The sequence below is a fragment of the Biomphalaria glabrata genome, chromosome 1, assembly GCF_947242115.1.
Source record: "Biomphalaria glabrata chromosome 1, xgBioGlab47.1, whole genome shotgun sequence".
In the NCBI taxonomy this organism is placed as follows: Eukaryota; Metazoa; Mollusca; class Gastropoda; family Planorbidae; genus Biomphalaria; species Biomphalaria glabrata.
This window is the reverse complement of record NC_074711.1, coordinates 80,168,013-80,181,058: the sequence shown is the minus strand read 5'-3', so window position 1 is coordinate 80,181,058 and position 13,046 is coordinate 80,168,013. Positions and strand designations below refer to the sequence as shown.

The following is a 13,046-nucleotide window of genomic DNA, read 5'->3' as shown; positions in this document are numbered from 1 at the left end:
TAGATTCTGGATCCAGAATCATTGAAGTTCTGACTTGATTAGAGGTATTATAATAAAGGAGGTATTCTTTTTAAAAAGTTTTTAAAATTTTTTTTTTTGTTACTACATAATGACAATATAGACATAATAGACTGATTTTTTGTTTGTTCAGGAACTGGCCAAGCTGGTTGTCATGGCAACCAGGCTCAAAGATATCCTATTGGGTGTGGTGATAGGTCTGTCAGTCACTGTGCTTTTCTTAGGGAAAGCTGTAATAGATGAGTCCATACTGGTCAGAGAGGTAAGCCCCCATGTTATTCAATGACACTGAGCAGCCCTATATAGGGCAATATGTCTCTGTTCGAACGCCCCAAAAATGTCCATATCAGTTTGATCTCAGGACTGGGGGGAAAAAAGGGGGGGGGGGTGGCTTAATTCAGTTTTACCTGTGGGGATTGCAGAAGTATTCATATGGGTTTAATAAGTTTTATCTCTAGAGGCTGCAAAAATATCCATATGAATCAGTTTTATCTCTAGAGGCTGCAAACATATCCATATGAATCAGTTTTATCTGTTTGGGCCACAGAAATATCCATATGGGTTTAATAAGTTTGATCTTATCTTGTAGATTACAGAAGTTACTTCAAAAATAAATAAAAATTAGTCGTAAGCCCTCTGGGGGTTTGCAGGGTGGGATTGCCCTTAAAATATTTCGGGTGACATCTCCTCTGTATTCCTGTTCTCAAGCCCATTTAACAGACAACAGAGTTACTGGAGTGTTAGTTGCAATGTAATCAGCGTCAAGGATCTATCCCACATCAAATCAACGTAGGCCAGTGTTTCTCGAACTGTTCCGCGGAACCCTACTCCCTAGTATTCTTCGAGACCTCAATAGGTGCTCCACGAACTATCGGAATAATGAACTAGTAGGCCACCACGTGAATTAATATCTCTAAAAAAAAAAATAAGCAAAGTGTTCCTCGAAATACTCAGAATGTGCGAAGTGTTCCGTTAAGGAAAAAAAGTTTGGGAAACACTGAGGTAGACCATTTTATAGGCGACATAATTTGTAGCAAAGAAAAGCCGCATTCAAGTTTTGTCTTGCGCAATCAATAGCAGTCTTTTCAGTTTATTTGAAAGCCAGGTAACACATTCAATGAGAGGAAATATCGCAGATGTGTGACCTGTTTGTTAGATACTTGATGTTTAATGAAAACAGTCTTACTCTAAAGGAAACCGGGACTATCTAGTTTATAGCATAAACAAACGCGATAGCTTCTCCGCGTACTATGATTTATAAAAGTATTGTAATAACTTAAGTGAGGCAACTCAACGAGGCACATATATCTTTATTTACACGACATCACAGGTACACAAAACATCTCCATCTTAGGCACAGTCTTTTCACTTCGGCTCTCAACTTGGGCGGAAATCGTTCTCCTCTCTTCCTAATGTTGACATCCTTTTTAGTCTAGTCTATCACAGTGCGCACCTTCTAGCTTAGATGTCGGTGCGCATGGCGGAGTTATAACAGTATTTTTTATCTTTATCTTATCTATTGCACACGTTGCTTTAAAAAAAAAGATAATTACGTCCTACGTATTTTGTATTCAATCGAGTCAGTCGTGTTAATAAATGATTTAAACTCTGCCAAGTCATTGGTTTTCCTGGCTGACAATTCATTCCATTCTCTAATGGCACCAGGGACGAACGCGCATCAATGTGGGGGATCCCATGATAACTTTTCTCTTAAATCAACATCAGAGTTCAACTGCAATCCCCCCATTAACTTCCTCCCCGCATAATATAGAAACCCATCAATTTTAATTTGAAATAGCTGTCGTGTCCGTGTGACGTGACAATAAATAATTATTGCAATCGTGGAAAAAAAAAAGAATCGATAAACTGGTCACCACCTGGTTACACTTTATCTTTTTGTCAGACAGAAGTTCACACTTTGACGTCAAGCTCGCCCTGGTACCAGCCTTATGGAGGGGTCAGGATGACCTTCCAACCCGAGGAGAACGAAAGCTCCGACTCTTTGAAGTACAGACCAGATGACGACTATCGTAAGTCTTGATGTACTGTTACGTTTCAGACTCTCTGAAAACTGCACCACACGACATAATGAACTTAAAGAGCCTCACAACTCGGGGATCCAAAGTAACAGTAACAGTTTAATTTCAAAATACATCACAAATACTGTACAGTTGACAACAACATTACACTGACAGTCCAAAAACCTAGCCCCTGCTCCGGACTGACTTCGCCTCGTATTGGTCACATTGCGAGGTCACGTGAAGTGTCTTTGACTCTTGACACAGTCGCTCTTATATAGGGTCCCATACAGGCCTTCTAGAATCGGATGGAACGTCGCTTGACCACATTTGCAGTGTCTTGCGTGCGTAATATTTACAACACGGGTCCTTGCCGAATGGGCTTGTACTGATTGACCGCTCGTCTAGCGCTGGCCTGGGTCGATTTGCGTAGTCTTAAACACACACAGCACTACACCCATCTGTGTCACCACCTGGTTTATATTAGTATTATCTAGAGCAGAGGAGAGTTAACAACAGATATTTTTTCAAATCACACTTTTTGTACGCATTTAGAAAAAGCACTCTTTTTTTTTTCTCTTTTGAAGATTTTCATTACAAATCAAAAAAAAAAAAAATATATATATATATATAGTTTAGTGCATTTTATATTATATATTTCAGACGTTACTTCAAAAAAAAGAAGATAATTACATCCTACGCAATTTCATGTGCCGATCTAGTCATGCATGTTAATCAACTCTGCCTAGTCGTTGGTTTTCCTGGCTGATTCGGGCAACCCATTCCATTCTGGGGTACAGAATGAAGGAATTGTTGACAAACTATGGCTTGTATAAGGTTTAAGATAATTATGGGCGCGGTGGTTGAGTGGCTAAGTGCTTGGCTTCCGAACCTGGGTTCGAAATTCGGTGAAGACTGGGATATTGAATATTGGGATTTTTAGGGTGCCCCTGAGTCCACCCAACTCTGATGGGTACCTGACTTTAATTGGGGATAGTAAAGACGGTTGGTCGTTGTGCTGGCCACATGACACCTTGCTCGTTAACCGTTGGCCATAGAAACAGATAACCTTAACATCATCTGCGTCATAGATCGCCAGGTCTGAAAGGGGAAACTTTAGTTCATTACTTAAGATAATTAGTTGTCACTTTTTGGCACTGCAGTGTTACACTTTTTTAAAACTCATTTCTTTGTAGCACGAAATAATTTGAATAAGGAGAATGCAGTAGACTTTCACGCTAAGACTTGCATTTTATGTAAAAACAAAGGGGCAACTAACTAGCGGTGATAAAGGAGATTTTTTTAGAAGATTAACTGAATGCACTGAAAAATTTGTTTAAACTATAGAGCTCCGTTGCTTCTTGTTTAGTTGGCAACCATGAAGGTCAATCAAGCGCCCTTGACATTGTTCAGTCATTCGTGACAGTATCAAATAGTGTTAACATTTTTGAACATAGCTTTCGATGTGTGAACTTATGCTTGGGCAAGTAAAGCCTTTTTTTTTTACAAGTCATTATTTTTTTTTCTAAATTAGAGGCCACTACGGTGGCCCAGCAGCTGGCCAAACAAGTCCGCGTCCTAGTATGGGTCATGACCAGCCCTAAAAATCTGGCTAACAAGGCATTGGCGATCAAACAAACCTGGGGAAAACGATGCAACATTATCCTCTACATCAGGTGACATTATCTCCCTTTTTTTACAAAGCTTATATTAACTCACTTTGTCTGTCTGCCAGTCCGTCTGTCTGGTAAAAAGTTTGTACACGTTATTTCTCCCACACCCATTCAAGGATCTAGCTGAAACTTGACTAAATTTGTTGGGTTTAGTCCCCTTAAATAATTGTTAAAGCTATTTCTCCCTCACGCATTCTTCGGCCAAGTTGATTCTTAAAACAATTATTTATTGTACCTAACTGTGACAAAACATAAACAAAAAATACTCAGTCTATTAATTATTAGCAATTAATTATTTTGTTTGATATCGAATAAAGGAAATAACTTGTACTTTATTGGTAGATATAGTTTTAAGGCCGGAGTTCTTCCCCTCTAGATAAGCTATTTTATTTACATAAGGTTTTTAAATATTTTGCTTGTTAACCTATACATTATCTCCATGTTTCAATTGGATACTATCGTCTCCATTTGACTATATCAGTTTAGTAAGAGCCTAGCCGTATATTGATCTAATTTCTTTCAGTTCTGTCAGTGACCCTGAGTTTCCTACGATCAGTTTGAATGTTCCAGAGGGCAGAGAGCATTTGACGGGCAAAACAATGGCCGCCTTCCGCTATATCCATGAACATTATTTGGACGAAGCTGATTGGTTCATGAAGGTAGTTTGAATTCAATGACCTGATCACGTGACTATGTCCATTGTTTGATTGCTTAACGATATATCTGACACTTTGACCGGGTCTAACATCTAGTTTTGCAATAATTACAACCAGGCTGATGACGACACCTACCTCATCGTGGAAAACCTCCGGTACTTTCTGTCTAACAAGAGAACTGACGACCCCATCTATTTCGGCCATTTATTTAAACTCAATGTCCGACAGGGCTATTACAGGTCAGTATATCCATGAAGACTTAATAAATAGTGCGTTGTAATTAGTTGCAAACATAAAAAAATAAAAAAAAATATACAAAATACTTAAAAAAAAAACAACAACAAAGCTTATATTTAGTGAAATTGCGTACATTATTTTGAATTGATCATGCAATTCATCTTTAATAGATCTAGACTATTCTAGACTAACAATAAAATCTGGGCGATTGACAATATTTGAATGTTTTTGTTTGGCACAATGCACAATACAGGGGTGAACTATCTCCATGAGCAAATGCCCTAATTGTGGCTGCAGTCGTACAAATGTTTGTACAAATTCAGATTTCCTATAGCCTCTAAGCCTACCTGGTTGTAGAAATACAATACGCTAAATTAGGCCAATCTAAACCCACTTTTGCAAGCTTGTTTTCAGTTTCAATGCATTATTAAAATATTATTTTGAGGGCTAGTAACAATAGATTCACGTCGTATGGCAATCAATTTTGTCGGGCTGCATGGTATGGCGATGTTCGTCCCTGGCTCAATATAAAACAAAATAAATTAATTACGACTGATCGATTCACTAATTGGTTAATTTGTTAATTGATTCATGTGTAATTATCGACAATGAATATTTATGCAAAGTTTCAACTTGAACCGAGAATAGGAAATGGGAGAAATCACGTCTAAAAGATTCCACCCAGACAGACATAAGCTTTGTTCTCGTAGATTATGCAAATAAAATCTTAGTGCGGAAACAAATTTATGATGGACTAAATATGTAATACTTAGACTGACGGCATCTCTGGAATGAAAGTTTACTACATACAACAAATGGCTCACTGACATTGACCTATAGTCTATTAATATGATCCAGATGTTTATCTAATTAAAATACATTACTCCATCCATGTTCTTCTGATCTTCTTGTATAGAGCCGTCTTCTACATACACTCCCTTTCTTTTATCTGCCCATTCAGTTAAAGAGTGCTAGACAGAATGACGCCTTTGGCAGCACTAAAACTCTATCGCAAAGGGAAGCATTCACTATAAAAAGGGAAGGTTTCCATGGACGAGTCGTTGACATTTATTGCTCTATCTGCAAGTCTAGCTTGTGTGCCGCACAATGACATGAATGGTTCTAATAGAATACACTACACCTTTTGTTGTTATTGATTGGGAGATCAAAATAGATTCGCATAGGCACACCTGGTAATGTCTTTGCTTATCCTCTTTGTGCTTTACCATATGCATACTATAGATTTTCACCTTTGATAATATAGATTTTCACCTTTGATAATATAGATTTTCCCCTTTGATAATATAGATTTTTACCTTTGATAATATAGATTTTCACTTTTGATAATATAGATTTTTACCTTTGATAATATAGATTTTCACTTTTGATAATAACATAATAGATTGTTATCCCATAGATAATATAGATTAAAAAAAAAAGATTTTTACCATAGATACCCGGTACTAGGGATTTTTACCATATATACTATAGATTTTTACCATAGATACTAGAGATTTTTACCATAGATACTAGAGATTTTTACCATTGATACTATAGATTTTTACCATAGATACTACATATTTTTACCATAGATACTATAGATTTTTACCATAGATACTAGAGATTTTTACCATAGATACTAGAGATTTTTACCTTTGATAATACAGATGTGGTTTACTCTAATTATGTAATATATGAATCCACTGTTCAGTTATGAGCCTCACTAATCAAATTCAGGCAAGGTTTGCAAGATTCTAAATAATCACTTATCATTCATAATATCTAAATAAAAAAGTAATATCTACGTAAAAAAGTAATACCTAAGTAAAAAGTAATCAAAGTAAAAAAAAAAGTAATACCTAAGTAAAAAAGTAATACCTAAGTAAAAAAGTAATACCTAAGTAAAAAAGTAATATCTAAGTAAAAAAGTAATATCTAAGTAAAAAAGTAATATCTAAGTAAAAAGTAATACCTAAGTAAAAAAGTAATATCTAAGTAAAAAGTAGAACAAAAATTCGACATTTCAAATAAGGAAATGGTTTGGCCATTTAGTTTTAAATTTAAACAACCGAATAGCTACTTAGACTACCAATAAAAACAGGTAACGGAACCTGATTGCTAAAACACTAGGCTAGGCAAGAGAAAAGCCCCTAAGGATCTACCATTTGGAAATTTATTTTCGGTAATAAACCAATAAAAAGAAAGATCTACAATGTTAGTCTCCAGAAGATATATTTTTTTTTGTGAAAATTAAACATGCGAGCAGAATATTGATAATATGTTAGTGTCATGTAAACCATTTGTCAATGAAACAAATTTCAGTGTTTGTCATAGTTCCTTAATCTCGTAGGCCCTTAAAGTTGTCGTAGATATAGATGGTGTTTGTTATTCACTCCTCAGTCATTGGATGAAAGCGTAGAGCTTACCAGAGAGCATCGAATGGATTTGTACTCATTCTAAGGAAAGATTACAAAATAAAAACAAATATGTTACACTTTGCAACAGAAGATCAACTCGACGGAGTTCAAACCTCCAACTGACAAATGTGTTGACAAACGCCAGCTAGAAGAGTTGTTTTCTGATAAACTCTTCTACTCCGTTGGAATTATAGTTTCGCAAATTTGATGTGTCACCAAGTAAATCGTTCTTTACGCAGAATTCAGTCACACAATTGGACATAAACATTTTAGACCACATTTGTTTATAGCATAGAAATGGCCTACTACGATTCTATTTCTTTACAAAATTTCTTTTACAATGGATTTTTTTTTCCAAAAACTCTACAACGTGACCATGTATAATGCGTTTATTTCAAAGATCTCCATCCTTAAATGGGCTTCTATCACGGATCTGATTCTCATAACCTTATATTAAAAACTATCTATCGTAAATACTACATACAAATGGATCCAAAGTAAAAGATAAGATAAAATACTTAAAAAAAACCCCAGTCTACTACGAAACATAATTAACTTTTATTTTTGTTTCCACAGCGGAGGTGGGGGCTATGTTATAAGTAAAGAGGCATTGCGCAGGTTTGGCACCAAGGCTGTCAACTCGACTTTGTGCAGGGAGGATGGAGGAGATGAGGATGTGGAGTTTGGTTTGTGCATGCAGAGACTGGGCGTCGCGACCTCCCGCTCCCTGGATGACATGGGGAGGACTGTCTTCCACCCTCATACGCCTTCCATGCATTTTTTGGGGACTTACCCCGAGTGGCACCACAAATACACAGCAGGCAAAGCTCAGAAGGTAGCCCTATCTATCTATCTATCTATCTATCTATCTAGCTATCTATCTATCTATCTATCTATCTATCTATCTATCTATCTATCTATCTATATATCTATCTATCTATCTACCTATCTATCTATCTATCTATCTATCTATCTATCTATCTATCTATCTATCTATCTATCTATCTATCTATCTATTTATCTATCTATCTAATCAATTCATCTATCTAATCTATCGAATCTATCTAATCTATCGAATCTATCTATCTATCTATCTAATCTATCATCTTTCTATCTATCTATCTATCTATCTATCTATCTATCTATCTATCTATCTATCTATCTGTCTATCTAATCTATCATCTTTCTATCTATCTATCTATCTATCTATCTATCTATCTATCTATCTATCTATCTATCTATCTATCTAATCTATCATCTTTCTATCTATCTATCTATCTATCTATCTATCTATCTATCTATCTATCTATCTATCTATCTATCTATCTATCTATCTATCTATCTAACTATCTATCTATCTATCTATCTATATATCTATCTATCTATCTATCTATGATCTATCTATCATCTATCTATCTGTAGGTCTGTCTGTCTGTCAGATGTATGCTTGTCTGTCTGAATGACTGCCTGCTTGTCTGTCTGCATGTCTTGTCTGTCTTAGTTCTGCTCTGATCAGGCCTAATTTCAACTTACGTTGTCTACGGGCAGAAAGAGCAAACCGTTTCTTATACTATTGTTGACTGTCCCAGACTGAATCGAATCCGTTTCGACGGGTGCTGGAAGCGACATGACCTCGACCTGTAATGTGACATACGGGCATGACCTTGCAGGGTCTTTGTGCAGCGCTTTTGCACTGGAGCCTCTCAAGCCCTTACTCAGACTGAGTTATGATGATAGTGGTGATCTGTCTGCTTTTTGTGAGTCTGCCTTTTAGTCTTTTTTTCTTTGATTCTACTAGTCTGCCCTTTGGAGCCTGGCCTGTTATGATTGTATGTATGTTTTGATGTACACTTAGGTCACTGCATGCTGTTTGATAGCTCTTTGATGTTACTAAATTCGTTACTGCTGGACAATTATGATCTTCTTCTGAGTTCTTAGTTATTATACTGGAGGGTTCAGATGACTAGTGGAAAATTTGGACTAGTAGTTCAGCCACATCAGGACTAAATTAGGCCTTTGGTATTTTAGGTACCATAAAACCAATTGTATGAATCTAAGGAAAAAATCTCACCTTTTTCTCACACCTTGTTCGTAAGGAATAACCAGGAGACTATCAACCTATTTTATCTAATATAAACTTACACTATATTCATTTCATTAACTCGTTCTCTCCTAATGGACGGTACCATCGTTGATTTTGACCTCATTTAATTAATTTAATGTTTAATTTTTTAAACTTGGCTTTGAATTATATAAAAAAAGCATGCATTTCCCTTTAATTCTATACCAAATACAACATTTTCTGAAAACCAACGACAAAGCTATTGAAGCCCAATCATAACAGGGGTAGTGAAATATTAATAAGCAAATGTAAAATTCCTTCAAAATGTGGAAAAATACTTACGGAGAAAAAGAGTTAAGACATGTCTTCATACATTCTGTAATATTGTGATTCTTCCCCTTGTGTTAATTGACTTTTAGACTATTATTTGATACAGCAATACTTTATATCTTATTCAACTTCTAGGGCTATGGAGTGAGTAAATATGCTGTGAGTTTTCACTACGTCCCACCTGATGAGATGCGAGTGTTGGACTTTTACCTGTACCACATGAGACCCTACGGCCATAACTCAGTGATATCCAACTGTAACAAGACATCCTAACTTTGTAACTAAGCTGTTACAAGACAGCATAAGTTTGTAACAAGATGAACAGCTTATCATATAAGTCCTTTGCTTTTTTTGTATTTTTTAACACATTAACAGGAGCAGTATTCTGCTAGTGCCTACTCTTGACCTTTGAATGACTAATTATAGCTTAGTACTACATAGTAAATCCTTATTTGTTGCTAACCTATATACAATTTTTAATAATTTATGAATGGGTGTGTGTAAGTCAGTGAACTATATAAACACGCTTGATCTTGTAGTCATTTTGTTTTTAAATTATACTTTTGAAGATTTACATCTATGTAACTATAAATGTTTTGGTATTTCTAGTGTAAAGAAAATAGAATTTGTTGATAAGTTATGTATTTTAAAAAGTTATATGATACTTTTTGTGTAATTTTAGCAATGCAAAATGAAATTCGGTTGTTTTGCTTGTAGCACAAAGTTAGTTTAGTTTAGTTTGCAACGGTGATCTTTCAATTCAGGTCCCTGACATTTTTTTTTACCTTAGTTCCCCATATTTCTTCATATTGCGTTCTCTTCTTTTTTGTTATTTAATACTGTAATAATGTCAATTGGATCTCAAGGTATTGTCAAAGTTTCCATCTGTAGTGTTCTATGCCTAACATTAAATCCAATAATAGAGCAATCAACGACCAACCTTCATAGCCATTTTATAGGCAGACAGGGAGGTAATGCTACTCTTTTGAATCTCCCGCGTGTTTTCATAGGGAAAGTAACGTTTGGAAGATACATTTTTCTAATGCTAGGTTTTTTCCCCCTAGCATCTTCTATTTCAATACTTTGATATTTTTGTTTGTAATATATTAAAAACCGTGGGCCACGGAAACACTTCGAATTTACCTGGGTATCTTATAGATATTTTTGTATACTATAAACACCTGGGATTATGCACACCACAGTAGATCAAAATAATTGTACTTATTAGTTGCATAGATTTTTGTTTGGATTGAATATTGCTCTTAGGTAGTACTACATAAACTATCTGTGTTTCTTTTTCTCTCCAACGCTTTTCGAGTTGGCAACAAGATAAGAACACGTGTCCTCCTGTTTGTTGGTTGCTTTGCACTAATCCATTTTGTTTCAAACTTTACTGTTCTTAGAAGTGGCCTGCCCAACGTAATCTGTCATTATGTTTGATTATTGACGTAATATACTTCATGATCCAGAGGCGGTGCCCTGGGCGAGTGTCATATTAGGGCCACGAATATTTGTATGATGGGCTGACTCAATGATGATGACAAGAGATTCTCTTTAGCGCGGGGGCACCCCTAAGGCAGGGGGTCTGGGTGGTTGCCCCACTCGCCACCCTCCAAGGCTGCCTCTGAATCATATCATGTATTGTATTCGTTCTTTATGCAATTCGTTTTACGGCATTAGTTTTTATGTAGTTGAGACGTCTGTCAATGTTGAGGATTATTTCCTGCTTCTGTTTTTGTTGATGAGCTTACAACGTTACTACAACAACCAAGTGACATGGGCAGCACCTCGGGCTAGAGCTTTGGTCGAATCACTTTGAAAGGGGGATAAAATATCGTATGTGTATGTGTGTGTGGCTGGGGGATGGGCTGGATAAAGCTTTTTAAGTTGAAGGGTCAGTTAGCTCAATAAAGTACCAAACAATATATGCGCAATGCGTTTGTAATTTTCCCTTCCGCTATACTCCTGACAACGTTCCGCCTTTGTATATACACTCAGGCCGGGGGAAGGGGGACAAATAGGACTCTGGGTCACTACAGATGCGGGGACCCCTTCAGGCTTTTTTAAAAAAGGCATCTTGTATTCTTATTTCAAGGTTTTTGTCATGAGTTGGCAGAGGGCCCCATACTTTAGTCTGGGTCCTGATACACTTCACTTAGTTTGTCTGCAGAGTCACTTGACCCGTATTGGAGCTTAAAGGCTCTACGCCTAACAGCAGAGTTTCTCGCCAAGGCTCTACGGGAGGACTGATCCTTCCAGTCTTGTTACCATTTGGAGTTCATCTCAGATACACTTCACTATAAACTGTTTTACTTTTTTATTTGTCTTTCTAATTTAGATGAGGTTGTACCTAAAACAAACTCTGTGATCTAATTTATTTAGTTGAGAACCACTTGTACATGTAAACAGCATTGTAGCTTCAGTTCGATGGAGCGTCCCGTTGTACATTAACCTGCATGGTGACCTATTTATTGATTTGTACCATTGTAACTCCACCTTGGGCTTCATTCTACAACCTGTCAATCAAACAGCATTACTGGACAAGACATTGATGTATTGAATGATGACAACATTCCCGTCTCATGACATACCTGTAGAAATGATGTCATGTTACATTGTAGGCAAGTTTCATTGCCAATATAGTTTCCTTTAGTTTTTTTAATTAATTTCATCGTATCAGTTTTCTTATTTAGCCCAGTTGCATTTGATTATGTGATACTAACTAGAATGTGTACATAATCAAGACCAGACATCCTTTGAACTGAATTAATATCCGTTTTATACATTTTGTGTTAACTCTTTCTCTCCTAACTGACGATACCAACGTTGATTCCACCAGAATGTGGTAAATAATTACGGAGAGAAAGAGTTAAGTTATTCACCATTATTGAAACGTGCATACACAAAAAAATGTTATGAAATGTCATATTTGTAAATACATTTCCTTCATTCAACGTTCGATGCCCGGTTCTGCCCTATTTATTTTTATTTTCATTATGCTATAAAATGTGTAACATTTTGATTTAAAAAAGGTTAAAGGGTCTAGTATCAATGTCACTATAATATCTTATAACATATATACAGGAAACCCTGCCACATTAAGGAGATATACAGGACGTTTTGACCACGTTTGGGTAACACATTGTATAAGACATGAAATAAATATTAGTGGTTACTAGACTAGAAGTTAGAAGAGTTTCACATGGACGCCAATTAGTGTGAAAAGATAGAATTGTTCATGTTTAGTATTGTTCATGTTTAGTATTATTCATGTTTAGTATTATGTTAATTGAGCACAAATCAATTCACTATTTTGATGTATGCCGATTGAACTGATTGAATATCTTGTTGTTTTGTTGATTGAAAATTAATAAAATGTTCTAGCCAACTCTGGTTCATTGTTGAGTCATTGAATGAATTATAATCCTGATGATTGCCCCCCCCCCCCCCACCCCGAGCTTGCTGTCGACGAAGTGTCTGAGGCAGCTGCCTGGTTTTATTTATCAACCGCAGAAAAGCGGGGTCATGTTCCAGTAGTCTCACAACGGAACTTACTTCCACTCCACGAACGGACATGCGCCTCGTTAACGTGATCGATCTCTCAAAATGTTTTCGAACAGCCATTAAAGGTAAAC

At 36.2% G+C, this 13,046-nt stretch overlaps 1 protein-coding gene across 7 annotated transcripts in view; it reads left to right on the top strand.

Moving 5' to 3' along the window:
• Positions 1-12,804, top strand: part of LOC106053441 (glycoprotein-N-acetylgalactosamine 3-beta-galactosyltransferase 1-B-like) — a 46,238-nt gene extending 33,434 nt beyond the window's left edge. For 6 of the 7 annotated variants that reach the window (XM_056017827.1, XM_056017815.1, XM_056017834.1 and 3 more), the window contains 7 exons: positions 152-280; positions 1,922-2,048; positions 3,571-3,712; positions 4,233-4,368; positions 4,483-4,604; positions 7,596-7,854; positions 9,547-12,804. In XM_056017827.1, coding sequence (XP_055873802.1) covers positions 173-280; positions 1,922-2,048; positions 3,571-3,712; positions 4,233-4,368; positions 4,483-4,604; positions 7,596-7,854; positions 9,547-9,684 — 1,032 coding nt within the window. In that variant the 5' untranslated portion in view covers positions 152-172 and the 3' untranslated portion in view covers positions 9,685-12,804. Of the gene's footprint in view, positions 1-148; positions 281-1,921; positions 2,049-3,570; positions 3,713-4,232; positions 4,369-4,482; positions 4,605-7,595; positions 7,855-9,546 lie in introns of those variants that run through there. The other variant, XM_056017840.1, reaches the window with a different exon arrangement.
• Positions 12,805-13,046: the final 242 nt, after the last annotated feature.